Raw genomic sequence first — 22,553 nt, 5'->3', positions numbered from 1 at the left:
TCTTTTGACATGTTCATTTTCTTCTGGTTTATGTGAACTCTTTATATACTAAAATATTAATTCTTTGTCATGTTGCAAATATTCTTTTGTTTCTGTCCATTTTTAAATGTTGACTATGGTGTTTTGTGTTTGTGTTTATTGTCATACCAAAGTTTTAAATTTTTATCTAATCAAATCTGTAAGTCTTTCCTGTTTGCTTTTTGTCTTTGATTCCCTTCCTCACTCCAATTTTATAAAAATTTTCACCATTTTTCCAGCACTTTAAAAGCTTCATTTTTTTTTCACTTTAACTTAAAGAATTGTACTGTGTGCCATCATAGAGCAATGAGCATGAATTAAGTAAGGACTAGTTATCATCGTTCCACTACAGATTACCCTTAGCTACTTCCTTCTCCAACATCAGACTCTCCTGGGATGCCAGGGAGGTGCCACAGCCAGCTTCAGGCAGCCCTTCGTCTCCCACCCACCTCAGCATCACCCTGATCAGAGGCACTGCGGAGCCCGAGAGGGACAGAAGAAGCTGCTGAGGTTCAGAGGGCAGTTCTCTCCTTCACAGAGGGAGACCTGCTTGGGATGTGCTCTGGTGTCTGGAAAACACACTGATCTTCTGAAGGTATTCTGGCCCAGGTACAGGGCCAAGGGCACTGAAACCAGGGCAGTTTGTGGAGCACTGGCTCCTGTTGCCTTGTACCCAGCCTATGGGCTTTGACCCACCTCCAGAGCATCCTGAGGTGGCAGGTGGGTGCCAGCCCCTCATACAGTACCTGACTTCTCATTTTTATCAGTATAAGTCAAAATTACCCACTCCCCATTTTCCAACACAGGAAAGACAGAACTGGGTGTGTGGAGCCCAACCAAATCAGTTTACCTTGTCATCAGATCTTAAAGCAGTAGAGCAAGAAAGGACCTTACAGAGCACATCGTTCCACACCCTTGTTTGTTCAGATAAGGGTCTGAGCCTCCAGAGGGGGGTAATTACTGTCCAAGGCAGAATCCAGACCTTCTGGTGGGTACTTCATTGTTCTATTCATTCCTCATTCATTAACTAGCCCCTGCTGTGTGCCAGGCCCTGTGGTGGGCTTTGGAAATTTTAAAAGGGTCTAAAACTTATCTTCCTGTCCTCACTGTTTCACTGAGAGACAGATGCATAACAACTAATCATAGTACAGATTATGGATGCATTGACAGAGGTATGTACAGAGTGCTGGAGGAGTACAAGAGAAATGTGGCTAATTCTGGCAGGAGAGGGCAGGAGAATTGGAGAGAACATCTCAGAAGACAGAACGTTTGAGCTGGACTTTAAAGAAAAGGGAGATGTTTGCTGTAAGGGCCAGGCCACAGCAGTGGCAAACACAGAGTGGCTGGGAGTGCAATGCATGTGTGGACTGGAGAGTGGTTTGGTGGGTGATGTGGTGGAAGGAGTTTCCTCTGCCCCCTTTGCTGCAACCAGCTGAGCCACTTGCTGTTGCCTACTCCTGCCTCCACATCTTAGCGAAGAACGCTGATCACACCTCCTCAAGCTTTTCCTCCAAGGGAACGAGGGCTCCTTCCTTGACCCTTGCATAGCACCACAAGCTTACCTCTACTGCAGTAACTCACATCAAATTCTGAGGTGAGAGTAGGAAATGGGTCTTCTTAAAAATAAGTCTATTATAAAAGGCAGAACTATGGAGACAGTAAAAAGATCAGTGACTGCTCGGGGTGGAGTGGAGGGGAGGAATGAATCAGCAGAGCCTAGAGGATTTCAGGGAAGTGAAAATACTCTGTATGATATTGTGATGATAGACATACGTTATTTTGTATTTGTCCAAACCCATAGAATGTCCAACACTAAGAGTGAATCCTAAGGTAAACTATGGACTTTGGGCGATAATGAGGTGTCAGTGTAGGTTTATCCGTGGAAACAAATTCTGGTGAGTGATGTTGATAATGGGGGAGGCTGTGTGCGTGGGGGGAGGCACAGAGTGCATGTGGAAAATCTCTGTACCTTCTTCTTAATTTTGTTGTGAATCTAAAGCTGCTCTTTTAAAAAGTTCTTTTAAAATTAATTAATTAAAAATACATGCTTGAGGTTGGGGAAGGAATTCAAATAGTGTAGAAAGATAGATCAAAACAATAAAAAGAACAATGTTTTTAGTTTCTAAGTATCCAGAATCTCATGAGTGGTAAAGGGTTTATTACCTTGAAAGCGATGGGAAACCCTCACGGAATTTTTTTTTTTTTTTTGCGGTACGCGGGCCTCTCATTGCCGTGACCTCTCCCGCCGCGGAGCACAGGCTCCGGATGCGCAGGCCCAGCGGCCATGGCTCACGGGCCCAGCTGCTCCGCGGCATGTGGGATCTTCCCGGACCGGGGCACGAACCCGTGTCTCCTGCATCGGCAGGCGGACTCTCAACCACTGCGCCACCAGGGAAGCCCCCTCATGGAGTTTTAAGCAGGAGAATGAAAGGGATTTGGAGGCCAGATGGTCAGTTGGGAAACTTTTCAGGGAAGAGGTGTCTGCATTTGGGAGGTAACAATGGCAAAGAGAGGAGAGGATGGAGGTGGAATATACGGGATTCACACACCAGCTGGCTGTAGAGATGAAAGGAAGAGAAGAGATGATGACAGAGTTTCTGGTTTCTTCAAGCCACTGCCTTGACCACCCACCACAGAGTCATATGAAATCATGTTAATTTCTCACTTAAAGCAGAAAAAGCTGAAGTTAGCCAAGTCCACACTTTAAAAAAGATCAATGGAGAAGATGAAAGAACAAGATGCACATTAGGAAGTCATTCCTTTCTGGAAATACAATAAAAATCAATATGTAGAATGGCAATGATATTTTGCACAATATGTCTTAAAGTTCCTTCCTTCTCAGATTGAGGCAAGGTCTGTAGAACCACATAGGCCCAAGGAGGACGTAGGATAAGGCTGCTACCGGGTGGGAGAGCGTGCAGGTTGGGAGAGTCCAGTCAGAATACATTTATCACTCAGTCTCTTAGACGTGAGATGAGCTGCAGTGAAGCCAGGCAGGCACATCTAACAGACCTACGTCTTATCACCCAAGGGTTCGCATGCACAAGAGTCCATGCTTCCTATGATCAGCTTTGTCTGAGCTTCACCCCGTCACTAGCACTAGATTTCTGAAGACAGTGGAAGCTCTCAATACTGTGACTGGCTCAAGTGTTCAAAGACTAGAGAACATGCTTGCCCTCGACATTCCTGAGTAGTTACTATGTGCAAGGGATTATACTAGATGGGCTATGTGATATTGCGAAATATAAGAGATAGACCTTAGCCTCTCAGGATTTACTGTCTATTCTGATTAAATCACAGTCTTAAAGAAAACATCTCTTCAAACAACTAGAGTGTTTACTTTTAAAAATACCAAAGGGCGGGGGGGGGCAGTTCTATGGGACTGTCAGTAATATTTTTACTAAATATACCAATAGTAGATTTTGCACTTTAATTAATTTATTTCTCTGTTTCTCACTCCTACCAGATAATTTTCAGGATCAAATGAAAAGGGAACTAGCCTACCGAGAAGAAATGGTGCAACAGTTACAAATTGTAAGATGCATTTCTACTTAAAAATAAATGCAAGGTGATGGGTTTGTTTTCAAACCACCCAATATGTATGAAACTGTTAGTGTTTTTGCCTTGAAGTCCTTTGGTCCACTTCCCTCTCCGCTGGCTTAGATGCTAATTGCCAAGAGATTTACTTAGATGCAGGATACACAGATGTGTCAGTACATTTCCTCTAAATGTAACTACCTACCATGTGTTAATAGACAGATGTGTACATTGTCTCTGAGGGTGAACCAGAGGTACCTGCATTGTCTTCCACTGTGCAAACTTCCGAACACAGCGCTGGGCTGCACCGGAAGCTCAGGGAAGGGCCATTGTCTTTGTCTTCCCCCTCCTTCCACCACCCAGACCTGAGCAGGCCCTCTGCTGTCAATAGAACTTAGTATAAATACAATTAATCAATTAAATTCACTTGAACGACGATGAAAAGAAACGAATTATTTCCAAATGAAGTGTGTGACTCTATCCTAATCATGTCTGAAAGTAGACACTGACAAAGATCTATTTATACAGAAACAGGGAAATAGGAAAATGTCTGATAAATAAATGTTGCGAGGTTTTATGTTTTTCGGTTTTTGAGTTGTTTTTTTTCTTTTTCCTGAATTCCTCGCCCTTTGTCCCCATGCAGATACATCTGGTATTATTTATTAGTGCTTTGAAAGCAGTCTCCCAAGCTTCCTCATTTTCATGAGTACAATGGGGAAATAATTTCTGCTTTGTCTTTGTAAGATTATTTATTTATTTATTTACGGCTGTGTTGGGTCTTCGTTGCTGTGCACGGGCTTTCTCTAGTTGCGGTGAACGAGGGTTACTCTTCGTTGTGGTGCCGGGCTTCTCATTGCAGTGGCTTCTCTTTGTTGGGGAGCACGGGCTCTAGGCGCACGGGCTTCGGTAGTTGTGGCACACGGGCTCAGTAGTTGTGACGCACAGGCTCTAGAGCACAGGCTCAGTAGCTGTGGCGCATGGGCTTAATTGCTCCGCGGCATGTGGGATCTTCCCTGACCAGGGCTCAAACTCATGTCCCCTGCATTGGCAGGTGGATTCTTAACCACTGCGCCACAAGAGAAGTCTATTTATAAGATATTTTTAATCACCTGGGTAAAGACATACATTGATCCTTAGTGTTCTTCACAGCATGATGATTATAATTTGGGTTGCTTGGTGTTTCTGAGCTGGTCCACGTTATCCTTATACCATGAAGCATGTATCTATGCAGACCCGCCTGTCTTGTCTAAAGAGCCAGGCATCTAGCTTTCTGTCAGGATTATTTAAGGAAGATGGTTATTGATGTTTCCTTTCTGCATGGGAGAAATCATGCTTGCGTTAATGGAGATTGCTGAGAGTCATTTCGAAAGCAGCCTTGTATTTCATGATGTTTTCCCCCATTCTAGGGGCTCTATTAAAAGTACTGCTTCTAACTTTAACCCTCCTTCTGAGGTTTTCCTGGATCTCAAGTGCTGGTTAACAACTCTCAGTTCTGAAAACCACCTCAACATAAGACCCTCTTAAACAGGATCTTTCTTCTTGTTTTGGTTTTGCTTGTGTTCATTTTATTTGCACCTAACTTCACTGGGGCACAGAGGAGTTTCTTAATCAATTGAAAACTAATCCCCCACAGGGGTTAAAAAAAAGTATCTACTCTTCTTAGCTTTTGATACCTAGATAATAAGAGCTGCTCATTACTTGCTGTGAATTTACGTATTGTTTTATTTGTCCAAAGGAAGAATGTAAAGATAGAATCAGAGGTAGAAGGATATAAAATTTTAAGACCTTACTTATTGTACATAGGATATCGTTTTCAGACTCTTAAAACAAAAATTGCCACACATGCAACCAAAAATGTGTGACTGCTGGGTGGTGATGAGCATAGCAAAATGGGCATTAGGAAAGGAGACTAAATAATTATTTCAGGGCCAGTTATTTAAGGCCAGTTATGTACTTTTAATGTCTTAATTTTCTTTGACACTTGGTTTCTTTAGTAAAAGAGGAAATGATATTGCATCCATGTAATAAGCAGGCAGTATTAATAAAAGAAAAAATATCTCTTGTCTTTTGAGATATCTGGTACATGGAAGATACAAATTGGTATTACAAAATATCTTTATTGTATTGCAAAATATTTTATCATTATGTATTTATTTATCTAGACAAGTGTTATTAATTCATATTCCTCTAGATAGTAAATTTTCCTGGTTGCAAATTAAAGTCTTTGGGAGGAGCTGGAATGTTTTCCCCCAGCCTTGTAGGTACCATGTAACTCCTGAAATCCACAAAAGTACATCCAGACTACCACCATGAAAACTGGTGAAATAGACATGAGTTGTCCCTTCTGCGTCTTCCCCTTCTTTCGTGTCCCCTATCCTTAGATGCCCGGGTCTTCATGCTACCTTCAACACCTAGCATGGTGTCTAACATCAAATAGGGATCAGTAGACATTTGTTGACTTAATCACCACCCATGGATGCCCCCGACCCAACTCTGATACTGTCATGTAGCAATCCTCTTCATTCTTTTCCAAATTTTCCTGGCTTGGTCCTGATTTCCTCAAATTTTTTTTGTGCTGGGTAACTACTACCAAAACTACTAAAAGAAGGCATACTAGTGAATTACTGGGAGCTTATGTATTACAGCACTGTCCTTGTGACTAACAGATACAAGCTTTAAGGTCTGCAAACTTGAGTTCAAGATTCATCCTGTATAGTTCATTGTATCAATTTCTAAACCAAAGGGACGTGTTATAAGGTCCAACCTAGTACCCTGATAGGGATATGATAAGGCACAAGTATTTAATAAATATGAAATGCACATGTAAACGTAAAATGCTGTGCCGATACAAGTAATCAATTTAATGGCATGCCCCTTCTCAAAGTAGTACCTCTATTAGTGGAACTATTTGAGCCCTGGTGGCTAGACATATATTTGTGCGGGAAGGACCTGTGTTCACACTATACCATCTGCTTTAGAACTGAGGCAGCAAACTCAAGGTTACTTGAACAGAAACTTATCCTGTCCCTCATTCAGCTGGTTGTATTTGCTAAAGTAACTGGAGAAAAATGTCTTTAGAAAATTATACCTAAATATTATCAAGAAGTTGCTAGGTATCACAATTATTGACTTTCTCAATATTTTTAGTTGAATGCTCTAATTCATCAGTAAATAGAGTTACATGCTTTGCCCCTTGAGAACAGAACAATTCACCAAAAATTATTTTATTCTTTTATGTTTATTTTATATTTAAAGTTTACAAAGCATGTATTACAGAATAGTCATTTGCTTACAGAATAGGCATCCTTTCCTTTAGATGAAATAAAAACCCACTCTATCCTGCAGTCATGGAGAATTCAAATATATTAAAACCATCAGATTTTGTAACAATTCCCATAGACCCACAATGCATTTATCCTATGCTGTTGCACAGTGTTCTTATTCAAGATGATATCGAAAGCATCTTGGGTATCATTGCCATAGAAAGAAAACTTATGAATTTCTTTGGTTCCTGCATTTTTAGATTCTCCGCTGACTGTAATTTCTACCCATTGCTTCCTTTTACAGTTTGTTAAATGCGAAGTTGTGATGACTATACACTCAAATGATTGACTCTCTTTGTGTGTTTGTAAATAAATGTGCATTTATCTAATGTGAGATTTAAAGCATATGCAGTTTATTTAACACATATACATGGGCCACAAGCTCATATTTTTTTTACAAATAGTTTAAAATGAGAGTTTTACAGTCCTTATCACAGTTTGTGTTATAGTCCCCCACCTCTGCTTTCAAATGCTTAAAATGTTTTTATTACCAAACCAGATTTATTTATACAAGCGAAGAAATATGTTCCTCTCAATATGAACCAAATACAAAGGTTTTAGAATTTAACACATTCATGAAGATGTTAGTGTTTAGTATAATAAAGAGCAAAAGATTTCTCATTCACAAATGAGCTCTGGTTCTAGGAAAAAAGTTCAATTTTTAAAACAAAACCATCATCCCTTAGGATTGAGAAGAAGGTGAAGAAACCATTACAATGTTATATGTAAATTATATCTCAATTTTTAAAAAATTTCTAAAGAAGAAAGTGAAGGCATTTTACTAAGTGTATAACCATTCTTAAAAGATTTTTATTAGAGTATAGTTGATTTACAATGTTGTGTTAGTTTCAAGCATACAGCAAAGTGAGTCAGTTATACATATACATATATCCACTCTTTTTTAGATTATTTTCCCATATAAACCATTACAGAATATTGAGTAGAATTCCCTGTGCTATATAGCAGGTCCTTATTAGTTATCTATCTTATGTATAGTAGTGTGTATATATCAATTCCAATCTCCCAGTTTATCCCTACCCCCTTATACCCTGGTAACCATAAGTTTGTTTTCTACATCTATAACGTGTATAGCCTTTTTTTTTTTTTTTTTTTTTTTTGCGGTACGCGGGCCTCTCACTGTTGTGGCCTCTCCCGTTGCGGAGCACAGGCTCCGGACGTGCAGGCCCAGTGGCCATGGCTCACGGGCCCAGCCACTCTGCGGCATGTGGGATCTTCCCAGACCGGGGCACGAACCTGTGTCCCCTGCATCGGCAGGCGGACTCTCAACCACCGCGCCACCAGGGAAGCCCGTGTATAGCCTTTTGATTAAAGTTTTTCCAAAGACTGGAATATAATGTAGTTTACAACATGAGCTGAGACTACTGTGATGCCTTGATAACCTTTTTTTAATTTTTTACTGCTAATTTGGCAACAATTTTTTAAAGCAAGTACATGTGTGTATAAGCTACTACCGTAGGTTTGTTGAAGGCATGTCATAGTTGAAGACATAGTTGTTGAGGACATTAGTCATAGTTCTTGAAGGACACTGTGAAGCTGCAACAGAAAACGCATGATAAATGGCTAGACCCAGATTCACATCCTTCGAACTTGCTGGATCGCTACCAAGGGGCACGTAGATTGAGAAAAAGTGCTTTTAAAATATGCTAGTCTTGAAGTGCCCTCTGCTGTTCTTCCAGAGCACTGCAGTCACACACAGCCAGAGGGAACCAGTCTCAAAGTTCCTCATTAAAGCCTCAATTAAAATGAATGTTCAACCAATAGATTTAGTACTAATGTTTCGTTCACCGTGGACTTGTAAAAAGTCAGTTTACAACTTTCTGATGGTGTGAGCGCTGTGCTTCCTTGCAGGAAAAGGAGCGGTGACACGTCTTTATCGTTTCTGGAGGAGTGCTCCCTCTTTGGCAAGGGCACAGCTCTTCAGTGTGGTCTTTTCTTGGAGGTTCTCCAGTATTCATTAGGATGGGAACTTGCCCAGACTTCTACCGTCTGAACACGGAGAGTTTATTAAAATATGTTTTACATATTTTTAAAAGGTAGATAGAGCACTTTATTTTTAGAAAAAGATCCCTGGGCCCCTAGAAGATTTTGATTTTGTGACTAAATATGTAACAAGTAGAGGACTTGATGTAAGTCTGAACTTCCTTGGAAGCTGCCTTAAGGTTCTCCAGGAGACAGACTTTGACTACTGTGGGTCCTTTTCCAATTATTGATCTGTTGCCTTGCATCTTGACAGTGCAATGACTCGTTTCTTAATTATATATCCTTTTTCTCGTCTTTCTCCTTTTGAGATGTTGACCCACCTTAATGTCTGAGCTCAGGCTAACTGTCTTGGCACAATCTAGGAAATCATCTTTTTTGGTAAAATCTCAATACTTTTGATAGACTAGAGCCAACTAGGTGATTTAGAAGTTATATAGCAACTTTGAGGGGTTTTGTCCATGCCAATCTTGGTGATTTCCAAGCTGGTCAGAATGGAAAGAAAGCTTTTATCAGTTCTATTATAGGAGATTTACATGGCATAATTATCTTTAATGGAGCCTCTAAGATCCTGAGCTCCCTCAGTTGGGAAGTATAGAACGTGAAGCACCATCAATCATAAAAGCGCCCATTACTTGATGTATCATAAGAAAAGAAGATTCCAACTATTATTCTCAGATACCATCAGTTATAGTACATCCAACTTCAGAAATGTCAAAATGTGAGGGAAAAAACTTCATCTTAGAATCAATGAAATAGGATAGTTTCCATGAACAGTCAGACCATATGCTAATATATTCTTTCTTAATCATTCATGATTTAAGACTTGGAATTATTGACTCTCTCAGCTCACAACCTGAGATTAATAATTCTTCACACAGATTTAAATCTCCATCTGGAGATTTGGGGATCAAACGTGCTTATTTGGAAGTGTCCTTTTTTCCCTGAGTCCTTTTCTTTAATTTCCTTATCAGCTTCCCATCTTAATGAAATGCCACATTGTTGTTTCTGAACAAAAGGAAAACGGCATTCAGACTTAGATCTGAAAGTAGTGCCCTCCAGGCAGTTTTCTTTGGGTTATAGGGCGAGTAGGTGACTGGCTTCGATGGGACGGCGCACGGCGATATTAACTTGCCTCGTGCAGTGCCTGGCACAGAACAGACACTTACTAAATCTTCGTGGCATCTAATCTTGATGTTGAGAATGCTTTCTAAATGCGAGAGTGACACAAATACATTGTATTAGGTAATCCTTATACCCCAAGGTTTACATCATTTCTACTTGTTATCCTAAGCAATAGAATTCCATTCAAAGCTCTCTGAGATCATGCATCTAAAGAAAGAGGTGATCCATGTGTTTTGGCATATTGTTTCATACACCAAAATGGAAAATCAGGATTCAAGTATGTCTCTCTTAATAGCAGGTATAGCATAACCCAGAGTGGAAAGAAGAGGTAACTAGAGGAGGTCCCTGTGTAACTATTCTTGTCATAGTTATCTAGCTAATCTCAGCTCTCGTCCTAAATACGAGATTAGGACACAACTGTTTATGGTCCTATAAGAACCATTCATTTCGATGCTGCTATTATGGCCTTTATCAGATATGCCTCTATCGTAGACATCCATGTTGTGGCTGTGTATCAAGATAGTGAGGTGGTTATTTTAGTCTTCGCTCCTTTTTTCATTAAAAAGACTGTTTGAGGGCTTCCCTGGTGGCACAGTAGTTAAGAATCCGCCTGCCAAGGCAGGGGATACGGGTTCGAGCCCTGGTCCAGGAAGATCCCACATGCCGTGGAGCAACTAAGCCCCTGTGCCACAACTACTGAACCTGTGCTCTAGAGCCCGTGAGCTACAACTACTGAGCCCGCGTGGCACAACTACCAAAGCCCACGCGCGTAGAGCCTGTGCTCTGCAACAAGAGAAGCCACCGCAATGAGAAGCCCGTGCACCACAACAAAGAGTAGCCCCCACTCGCCACAGCTAGAGGAAGCCTGTGCGCAGCAATGAAGACCCAACGCAGCCAAAAATAAATAAATTAATTGAAAAAAAAAAAGACTGTTTGATTCAACTAACCAGTTATTATGGCAAAATGGTCCAGCTAGTCTTAGCCACAAGCATCACTATAGATTTGTAGTTCCTTCCCATTAATAAAGGTTCATGTTTATGGGCTGGTAGATCAGGAGAGCAAAACATAAATATGCTGGGGATATGGGGAATGTATATAACAGTATTCAAAATATTACCTACTTGAATGACTATAATTTTCTTTCCTTCACTGCTTTTACATAATATCAGCCATAGTTCATGTTACATTCTAGAAGGCTGAATATTTCTTTAAATGTAAAACAGATTTATATCATTAGAGTCCTGAATTTAGCCTTATAATGATGAAGGTAAGTAACATAACTAGGGTTAGTAGAGAGGCAAATCTAAATAATACGTGTAGTCCAGTTTCAACAATTTGAATTTTCTAATGAAAAGTAGCATATCAAATGTGATAGACTTTCATTCAAAACCCCAGTATTGAAAAGTACTTTTCAAGTTTATCCAGGTAGAATTCTCAAGGGTCATATTTTCCATTCAGTGCAATTATTTCTGATGCTTCTTAGTAGTTATTGGGAAATTACCCAGAGTAATAGTTTGTGTTTAGTTAATCTTATTTGTGATTTATAATGATAGCATATTTCCTCACTCTAATTAAATGAAAACTTACACGTTTGTAATCACAGTCTTGTTTTGTGACCTTGGACATACGTTATAACATAATAACTTAATTTTCATACCTAAATAAAAATAAGTACCATATTATTAAGTGCGAATTTTTGAAAACTTCTTAAGTGAAATGTCACATAGGAACCTCAGAGACTAGCTGTAGCAACAACCTAGTGTGATCACCTGTTCTGTCCTGATATGCTTTTTAACAGGCCTTAGACATGCTATACCCCAGAAGCCCCATACTGCCAGGCAGATGGAGACCTTTTGTCCTCAGGGCAGATCCACCAGCATTCAAATTTAGGCACAATAAAGGGTCTCCATTATACATGTCTCCAAATTTTGCTCACCTGGATAGTTTTGCTTGTTTTTATCTTACAGATTCCCTATGCAGCAAGCTTGATCAGGAAAGAAAAGCTAGGTGCCCATCTCAGCAAAAGCTAAAAGGTGAGCTCACCAGGGGAAACAGATTTTCCTTAACTCTCTGAATTGTTGTTGTTCGGCTGTGTTCTTTACTGATGTACTTGAAATAGCCCAGGGGATTGATGATGTTGCATCCTGTGTTTAAGCCGATAACACTGTTGAACTTCATTCTAGGCGTGGGGCTTCCTAAATAAATGGCTAAGTGCATCTTATAAATTCTGTGGGAAATTTCTAAAACTAAGGAGATTCTCAGTTCAGTCCTGCAGATGTGATCTTCATTCTGTTTTGGGGTGTTCTCCTTTTTCCGGTTCCTCCTGACACCCTGATTCCTGGTCCTCTGAAGGAAACCAGAGTGTCAGAAGCCATGCTTATTATGCTTTTTCTTCTCTGTCTCTCCTTTGCTTCCAAAATGTCCTCCTGAAACCCGACTTTCAGTGAGTTACTGACAGATGGTGCCGTGAATAACTGCGTGCGACGTAGACCTTCGAGAACTTCTGCTGCAGGATTAGTCATTCATTCTTTCCCTAAAACAATCCTTGTTTCTCTACAGCTGAAGCCAGATCCAATGTCACGTACCTGACAGCAATTTAAAAGACAAATATTCTAGACTCCTAAGGAAAAGAAGACAGTAAAAATTCAATGACTATATTCAGAATATACCTAAACATTTCAAAAGCAACTTTTTGATGATATGGCAGAAGATATAAATAATTGTTAGACTTGAAGGAATGCAAAAACTAGGATATTGTTGCTTCTCTAACAATACGTTAGGATGACCTAGCAGTTGGAACTGCTAAATCAGGGGAAAACTCAGATGTCAGAGGTGGTATTTATAAGTGCTCATGGCTAACTAGGATTGTAGTCATTTATCAGTTTTATTTGTTCCCATCAGAGTGATTCTTCCCACTCCTTCCCTCTGGAACATATTTTCAATTCAATAGAACTGACTGGCCAAAAAAACTCTGTGCAATGCAAGTTCATGGTTCCTTTTCTTTCCTTCATGCCTCTTTTCTGCATATCACAAGGCTCCTCTACTATGTGCACATGACAGTTCTACTTCTTGCCATTATCTTTATTAGTGATAATCTTCAGTATTTTTCTTAAACAGTTATATGTATGTCACATTTCATTAGGAGCTCAAAACCCTTTCCAAGACAGTCTCTCATTCATATGCTTTCCCTTAATTTTACGCACAGGGAACCAAGGTACAGTGAAGAGAGATGTGATGTTTTCTGTCTCTGTTACAAAGCCAGGAAGAGATTCTAGGGCTCCTGATTTTAAAAGCAGTGCCTGCTTGCTCCTTAAATAGGGACTTCTTGTCTTCTGTGATTAGATTTTTAGCAACAGAGTTGCTCAGATAATAAGTCATTCTGTTTTGGGATGCTCAGATAATGTCATTCTGTTTCCATCTCCATGAAGTCATACACAAATGGACCTGTGACTTTGGTTTCATTCTATATCTTCAAGTATTTTTCTTACATCTGAACTTGACTTTGGGTGATTTCTTTCTCATCATTGTAGACCAGATTTGTCCCAGCAGTGTGAAATGAATAATTTTTGAACATTCAGAGTCTAATAAATCTTAACACAGAATATCAAGGTAATCAACGCAAAACTCATCCAAATTAACGCTGACAAACCCATATGTATAAAAGTTTGAAAATATCAAACTACTTTTCTTTCAGATCAAAAAGTATATATTGGGATGTGTTTTTTTAAGTAACCTTCTCATTGAAATATAACACACATTCTCCAAAGCCTATAAATCGTCAAGTCATGAAGTCTACAAATCAGAGCTCAATGAACTTGCTTAGGTTTCTAGCACCCAGATAGCTACCTTGTGCCCCTACCCAGTTACAAAAGATTGGTTTTACCTGTTTTTGAACTTTAGTAAAGGACATTTTACAGAACGTTCTCTTGTATCTGGCTTCTTTCACTCCACGTTTGTGATTCATCCATTAGAATGTAGTTTGATTTATACTTAGGAACTTCAATAAACTCTCTTTCTACCCTTCCACTTCTTCCCTGACTCATCTTCTCTGCTTGTTAGACATGAGCTGCCCTTGCACCTACAAAACGAAGACTTACTGCCCAGAAACCACGCCTCTGATGGTGACATAGTGTACAGTGAGGTGGGAAAAGAAAAGATTGATTTGTGTTTAGTAACTAATGCTTCCTCCATGCTGATTTTGTTTCCATCCTTGCAGACAACAGGGATTTCTCTAAGTAGACCCTGGTGCTTTCAGAAGATTAGTGGTTACTTAAATGCTGAGCTAAATCAGCCAAGCAGAGAATCACAACCATATTGTTAGAGGCAGTATTCGATTCTCAACATGCCAAGCCTGCAAGGAATTACCCCAAGAGAGATGACAAAATAAAAATCATTACACCAAGGGAGAGAAACAAGTTCTGTCTTGCTGAGTGACCACAGGTTTCCAAATTAGGGACTGATACGTTAATGTCTCATGCAAGAGTGACCCTTAAGGTAGTGAGCTGTGTTCTTTGACACCCAGTGAACTCCAACATGACTATTAAGAGGAGGAAGCTTTTCAAAACCACAGGCAATCCACTTAATAAGCTGAGCAAGCATTGCCACATATCACTGCTCTACAAATCATTTTTGCCCTACGTTAGGACACAAGAAGTTCCATGTCGAATCAAAATAAAAGTCCACCCCTACCAGGGGACTAACAGTGCAATTCTGTTAGAAGAGCCAAATTGTTGTTCTGAACAACACCAACCTCAAACTTTAGGCATGTACACTGAATAACTCTTAACTTTCCCTAAATAGCTCCTTAAAGATCCATCATCCATGGATTTATCTAAACCTTTCTTCAACCTAGTCGTAGTCCCCTCTGGGGCAATGAATTCTATTTGTTTAGCTACCAGCTGTGTAAACTGTCGTTTATTTTATTTATTTTCACACTACTTTCTAAAACAAGCCCTTGTAGATTACATGTCGCACTGCTCTGCATATTTGCTTTAGCGTGAGCTCACCAGTACAATGGAGGTGATTTGAAAAAATATTTCAAAATGCTGTGTGTGTTATCCTTTCATCTGGAACTCTTTTGAACACCGGAATTACTCCTGACGGTCTTCTTACCTTTGGTCATTAATGTGCCCCAGTTCCTACACAGACGCTCCAGGATAATCTGTGTGAAATCTGCACCCCAAATAAAAATGTCATGATGTTAACACCAGTTTAATATTACTTTACATTCTTTTTGCCCCAAGCTCCTTTTAACATTATGCAAACGTTGTCCCTGTGACTCAGTGAAATACTCATGTCTTTCACAGAGAACTCAATCATTTTGCATAAGTGGAAAGTGAATCATAGGATATGGCTCATTCATAGTCATACAGAAACCTGCTGAACAAGCTGGAAATAATAATAACTGTCATTCATTGAGCACTACCCATGCCAGATACTGGGTTAAGTTGCCACATTCTCTCTTTTGATCTTTACAAGTCTATAAGGTTGATCCTATTACTCTCTCCATTTTATACATGAGAAGGCAGAGGATCAGTGAGATCACTTAGCCAGAAAGTGACAAAGCCAGGATTCAGTACAGGTCTATTTGACTCTAAGCCCCTTCTCTGTCTTTCTAGGATCATTGGGCTGGTTTTGGGAGTCTGGCTTCTAAATCTGACACTACTTCCCTATGTCATCTGAAGTAATATCATTTAATCTCTTCGAGGCTCACTCTTATCTATGAACTGTGGATGGCCAAACCTGATCAAAGTCTCTGCCAGCTCTAAATTTTGACTCTCACTCTTGCATGCCAGTCTTCTGCCAGATTCTCTCTCACAAAGGGGCTGCTTTTATTAAAATCTGTTCATATAAAACCCTATATAACACCTGAGGGTGTAACCCACCTACTTTTTGCCTTAGGTCTTCATTTTCTTCATCACTAATTGCTACTTTGCATCCCTCTAGAGAGCTTGAAAGTATCATTTTTCCCCCATCCTAACAATATCTAACTCTTTGGTAAACTCCTGTTGTTTTTATTTTGTTCTTTTTATTTTAATTCTGGGATAATTGCTAAGAAAAGAATAACAAGAAAAAGGTCTTAAAGGGGTGTGGAGGGATTGTAATGGAACATTCTGTGCCTTCCTTTTGTAACGATCAAAGATGAGGGGGCGGGGGGGGGGGGCATGTCCATTTCTAGCCTCTGTCCTCAAACGAAAGAGAACCAGGTTCTTTCCAGAATCTCCATTGAGAATGACAGTGTGCTGCCACAGTTCTAAGGGCTTTACGTCACTTATCTTATTTAATCTTCAAAACAACCTATTGAGAGAAGTACTGCTACTCTCACCATTCTACAGCTGAGCAAACAGAAATGCGGAGATGAGTAAGCCGTGTGGTCTCACTGCTATAACACGTGGCAGAATTTGAACCAGGCCGCCTGGCTCTGCAGCCCACATTTCATCTGCTCTCACCTGACTTGTGACCTGAAATCGTGGCCTAATTCACATCTTCCATTATCAGTTATAAATATGCAGTTAATAACCAATCCAGTGGTTTCATTGATGTTGAATCGCAAAACCTCTATAGCTGCCCTAACACCCTAGGACAAGAGAAATGGATGTAACTTGGACCATTCAGCCAAAGCCAGCAGGGCACCAGTGCATGAAATTCTGTCTGCCCCTTTTACCACAGGCTGTCTTAATGTTTGCTCAGCAACAAATTGGAGCTTCTGGAACCCAGCAAAATGACTTTACTGTAAAGAAGGCATAGCAAACCAGCACGCTCTGATGTAATAGTTCTAGTTTGGCTCAGTGTCAGCAGAGACGCATCATGTAAGGTAGCAGGCAAGTATATGGGAAAAGGAAGATGCTTTCATGGCCACTGTTTAAACATTTTTATTCAAACTGTACAAAAAATGTCTTCTCTAAAGGATATACTAAATATTACTTTAAATGTTTTTAAATTACCTGATTGTATCACACTGAGGTTGACATTCTGTGCTTTTTGTCTTATCCCAGGTGCACAGAACCACTTACTCTTGTTCTCTTGTAAGGTACAGACTGCCCCTGAGTACTTCCGACCTGCACAGAGACTGAAAATTGAAAGGGCTTGGGAATCAAATATAAAATCAGGTTCGGGAGAACCCAAGGACAAGTGACCTCAAAGCAGCATGGACAACCATGTAAAATAGACTGTAGCAGACATTCATTAGTTGGGGGAGGGGGGAGCCAACCAGAGCAGTCAACGCTTGTTGCATCTTTTGGTGGAAGCAAAGTTTGAGTCTGTGTTTTTAAAGGCCAGCCGAACCCAGAGTGCTGGAGTGCTGTTAGCCACCGGGGTGGGAAATCCATGGACGGTCCCAGGGGATCTCTGTGCTACATACTTGGAGAGAGCAGCTCTGTGAGACCGTCTTTTACGTTTGAAGAAGTGATTCTTGGTGAAAAGACAACACAAGACCTGTCCTAGGAGGGGGGATCACGTTTCGACAGCTAGGATGGCATCAGTCGTACAAACCTGCTTTTCCCAGCAAAGTGGACAGACTTATGTGTGGCCCCTTCCTCTCTGGTATTTTGCCTGCTATATGAATGAAGATTGTATTCCTTTGGAAATATTTTACAGTTTAATATTGAGTGTAATTAAGAATATAATCATGTTATCAAAAATGGTATTTAACTCTGTTGTAGTTTCTTTAACATTCATGTGGATAAAAAAAGTCTATAATAAAAAAACTATGAAGTAATGGTTGTGTTCATGTAGTTAAATGCACATTTGCTTGGGGGCAACTAATAGAAACTAATACATTTTAGAATTATTTTGGCATAAAATATTTGAATAAATTATTTTTGAAAATGAAATTCCTTCAAAAATGGTTATTAAAGTCTAAATTAGCCTTTGGCCCTTGTCAGCAGCTGGAGTCCTCCCCAGCATGATAGGATCTTTGTATGGGTAAGGGAAGGTTCTAAATTCCAGCTAGGTCTTCTAACAGCATTATTGAGGAAGTCGATAGTGTGCCTTCCTCTTTACTGTGATGTTGAATCAAAGTCCATGAGATCATTTTATGCCAGAAATTCTGCCTCTCAGATGAGAGAGATAGAAGGGCCAAAATGGTGACCCTTTGGAGCCAGGATTTCTAGAGTAATGCTGGGTTGAACAGAAGTCTGCTGTGGATGATCTCCTGCCCTGGAATTGCCAAAGACCATCCTAACTGAAGAGGCATCTCACCAATGGCATCCCTCGACAGATTTCAAAAGTTTAAAATGCATTGCCATGATATTTGATACTTTTACCCACCTTCTTCATTATCATAAACTATCGAAAAAAAAAAACCCTTGACAATTCTCCCTTGAGATAAATTTTCTTATCCTTAGCTGCCACATTAAGAAACCAAAGGAGGGATACTCATTAGTGATTTTCTTCCCAGCCCATGAAAGATGGGACCATGGGTCAGAGAAGGGTTATAAACCAAGTCCTGGAGTCTGAGGACAGGTTCCCAGTGACCACTAGCAAGAAAATAATGTGGAGATGCTGCAACTAACCGCGGAGAGGAGGATGTTCTTCCAGGAGCCTGGGCATGGGGCTCACACAGCCCTTCAGACGAGGCACACGCTTCTGAAACTGACAGCTGTGCTTGACACGGGAGTAGCTGGTCAGTCAAGTTGGTGGAGCTTTTTCTCCTATGTAAGCTTTAAATTACACATAGGGATGGAAGCCTAGCGTCCTTAGCTTTGTACTCTCAGCCAGTAATACCAGAAGTGACAGAAAATGACCAGGGAGGACACAAACCTGGCTTCATGCCCAGCCACCAGGGGACAGCAGAAGTCATTTTCTGCAGAACCCAATGCAAACTCAGGGACCAGATAGCTTCTCAGAGCAAGAGCAGCAGCTCCAGAGGGAGCTAAAGATTTGTGGATGAATTTAAGGTCTTTGTCCTGCAGCTACATCATCTGTCCACGTAAACGAGCCTGAAACGTCATTCTTTTCTTTCCAATTGCAACTTTAAATGTCTCAGAGTGGTTAGTGCTAAAATATCAGCAAATGATCTTGTAGCCAAAGAAAAATTAGAACGAGATAACTTGACAGGTATGTCTTAGAGCCTAGAGGAGTTCATCGTGGCATAGCTCTGAATTGAGTTAATAGCCGAGCTCAGTGTGGAAGTCCATTGGCCTCTGCTGCTAGGATGCTGAAACTACATTAGTGCCTTCTGGTTCTCCACCTGAATTCCAGGCTCCATGGAAGCCCAGCTGTGCATCTTTCCCTGAGCACTAGGAGACTCCTGTTGTCCTTTCCCTCATGGCCTTAGAGTCTCCCCATTTCTTGACGTATTTTATCAGACTGAGTCTGTTCCTTTCAAACACTAGTGACTATCAGTTCTCCATGCAACCCTGAAGTTATACACTAAAAGCCAAAACCTTCAGAAGGAAATCCAGCATATAATACGGAAACATCATTAACCCATATATTTTCTCAATGAGGCGAGTGAATACCTCCTCTCTATTCTAGCAATGCTTGATGCTTCAGAGTTGGAACAAAAAGAACTTGTCCCTAAAACTGGATGGATTGGGTTATCTGAGCTGCCTTGTGGAAACAGACAGGACATTCATCTAGAGTGCTGCATGAGGCTAAAAATAAAGCCACTCTTCAGAAGGACAAATAAAATTCTTGGCAAATAAAATGACAGCCAAAAAATGCTGTGTTCTTTTCTTCAACTATTTTATCATTCCAAGATCGACCCAAATATTGGCTAATGAAGAAAACAAGCAATGCAAATAAAAGGTTCTGTTTTAATTCCAAATGAAATTATAAGATCAGAAAGGGCCATAGCAAATCAAAGCAGAAATCCAGGCCTATCCTATTGGGGTAGACTAGACATTTCAGACTGATGCTTTTTTTTTTTTTTTTTTTGCGGTACGCGGGCCTCTCACTGTTGTGGCCTCTCCCGCTGCGGAGCACAGGCTCCGGACGCGCAGGCTCAGCGGCTATGGCTCACGGGCCCAGCCGCTCCGCGGCACGTGGGATCTTCCCGGACCGGGGCACGAACCCGTGTCCCCTGCATCGGCAGGTGGACTCTCAACCACTGCGCCACCAGGGAAGCCCCAGACTGATGCTATTGATCCTCAGAATGCCTGAGTAATTGCTCATCTATTTGCCACAGGCAAGCAGAGTGGGACATCATATCCCAATTTCCTTTGATTGTACAAAAAGTGTAGCCTCAGCTCTTTGGAAAATAGAGAAGAATTCTCTCCTAGCTACAGGAGATATAATCAAGCAGACAAGATCACTTTCATTTAAGGGTAAGAGTTTAAAGCAGCCTTGTGCAGCAGTGAGGAAGGTCAGAGAAGAGGAACACCGTCGCCATGCTGAGGATGTGCAACCACGTCATTCAGTGGCGTGCTTCCAGCCAATTCCAGGCCCGATGAGGAGAGCTCCTCTGTCTCCGTCTACAGAGTTGAGTGCACAGAGTTCAAGGGTGGCCATCTTACAAGATTCCCCATACACAACCTACATCACAGTTTGTAATTACACACTCCTATGTGGGAAGGTATACACTGTAAACATTAGGAGGGCAAGGACCTTTGTTTCAGCCCACTACCACCTTCCTCGTGCTGAGAATAGTCCCTGGTATGCAGTAGCTACACAAAACATTTTTTATTGAATAAGTGAGTGAGTCTCATTTATTTGATTTGGGCCAATCTTAAGAGCGGCTCATTTCACTGTTATCACTTTAAACTCTCTCTCAGAGAACGTTGACATTTCATTTGGTTTCGGATGATGATATGTGGCAAATTGCTGGTTGCCCTCCAACAGACCATTCTCAGGTGGCAATACACCCAGATAAAATCAAACTACATCTCCCAGGCGTACGTGCTCTTAGATGTGGCTGTGTGACTATGTTCTGGCCAAGAAGATGTAGGTAAAAATATGTGGAACTTTCAGGAAGGTCACTTCAAAAGAGCTTGGGGCTTCCCTGGTGGCACAGTGGTTAAGAGTCCGCCTGCCGATGCAGGGGACACGGGTTCGTGCCCCGGTCCGGGAGGATCCCACATGCTGCGGAGCGGCTGGACCCGTGAGCCATGGCCACTGGGCCTGCGCGTCCGGAGCCTGTGCTCCGCAACGGGAGAGGCCACAGCAGTGAGAGGCCCGCGTACCACAAAAAAAAAAAAAAAAAAAAAAAAAAAGAGCTTGGCTTCGTTAGGCAGCGTTTCTCTTTTCTCTTCCCTTTCCCTCTTTTCTGATGTCTGTAAGGTGGAGGGAGCCTCAGAAATCTTCTTGAACCGTGAGGTGACTTTTAAGATAGAAGCCATATGCTAGCGTGGCACAGAAAGGTAATAGAAGCCCGGGTCCCTGACAGCTACTGAGCCCCCATGCCAACTCTGGAGTGCCCACTTCCAAGCTACCTTTATATAGGAGAGAAATGAGGTTCTATCTTGTTTAACCACCATTACTTTAGATATTCTGTTAACTCTGATTACAAAACCCTTTTCTCTATGTGGGGGCTGTGATCAGCCAACAGGAACACAACTTCCTATTCGTGTGACAACTTTCCAATGCATATTTATGCTGGGTACGTCATCTTACCTTCTCATTAGCCCTTTGATTTAGCTAAAGGAGGTCAGTGATTATGAAGTCTATTTCGTTGCTGAGTCAAGCCTCAAATCCAGTTCTTACTGCCGTGGCAAGCTTTGCCTACTGAATCTCGTGGCCTCATCATCACAGCTGAGCAGGTCTACGACTTCTCTGATATCCCCAACTACAGTATAGACAGGTGAAGATGGGGGGAGGGACTGGACCTGAACTTGATCTGCTCCCCAGAGTAAGACAGAAACTGGGTTGGACAGGTACGCTGTCCAAAAGGCAAGCAAAGCCGTGACCAGGTGTGTAGCTGGGACCCCACAAGGGAATAGAGCTCTGCAGCACAGGCATTTCCAGAGCAGGAGGCTGTCAATCATCATTATCCATGATAACAGGCTCCGGATACTCACTTGGCCTTCATGGGCAGGTTCCATCCTCAGGGAAACACACCACTAAGAATAAATAGTGTGGCAATAAGCAAGCTCAGTCCTTGACTCAGGGATGTGACAGGCAGAGAGGAATTTGGCTCAGGAACCCATATGGGCATTGGATCTCCTAGTCAGAGGGCAGCAAGGTAAGCTTGGGAGATGAGGTGGTAACCCTGGGACTCCCGGACTTGGGTCAGAAACTGCCACACAAAACTAGAAGAGAGCTAAGGCGTCCTAAATGCCCCTTGACTCCAGTCTTTTATTTATTTTTTTTTATTAATGTATTTATTTTGGCTGTGTCGGGTCTTTGTTTCTGTGCGAGGGCTTCCCCTAGTTGTGGCCAGCGGGGACCATTCTTCATCGCGGTGCGCGGGCCTCTCACTATCGCGGCCTCTGTTGTTGCGGAGCACAGGCTCCAGACGCGCAGGCTCAGTAGCTGTGGCTCACGGACCTGGTTGCTCCGCGGCATGTGGGATCTTCCCGGACCAGGGCTCGAATCCTTGTCCCCTGCACTGGCAGGCAGATTCTCAACCACTGCGCCACCAGGGAAGCCCTTGAGTCCAGTCTTGATTCGGGC

General features: G+C 41.5%; 1 protein-coding gene across 2 annotated transcripts in view; it reads left to right on the top strand.

The window, feature by feature from the left end:
* SKOR2 (SKI family transcriptional corepressor 2) overlaps nucleotides 1-17,549 on the top strand; it is a 51,946-nt gene extending 34,397 nt beyond the window's left edge. The window contains exons 7-9 of one of the 2 annotated variants that reach the window (XM_081252892.1): nucleotides 3,485-3,552; nucleotides 11,969-12,034; nucleotides 16,997-17,549. In XM_081252892.1, coding sequence (XP_081109018.1) covers nucleotides 3,485-3,552; nucleotides 11,969-12,031 — 131 coding nt within the window. In that variant the 3' untranslated portion in view covers nucleotides 12,032-12,034; nucleotides 16,997-17,549. Of the gene's footprint in view, nucleotides 1-3,484; nucleotides 3,553-11,968; nucleotides 12,035-12,445; nucleotides 12,511-16,996 lie in introns of those variants that run through there. The other variant, XM_081252891.1, reaches the window with a different exon arrangement.
* Nucleotides 17,550-22,553: the final 5,004 nt, after the last annotated feature.

The sequence above is a fragment of the Mesoplodon bidens genome (genome assembly GCF_964165515.1).
Source record: "Mesoplodon bidens genome assembly, chromosome: 13".
Classification (NCBI taxonomy): Eukaryota; Metazoa; Chordata; class Mammalia; order Artiodactyla; family Ziphiidae; genus Mesoplodon; species Mesoplodon bidens.
Note: the sequence above shows the minus strand (reverse complement) of the source record. Positions and strands in the feature narration are given on the sequence as shown.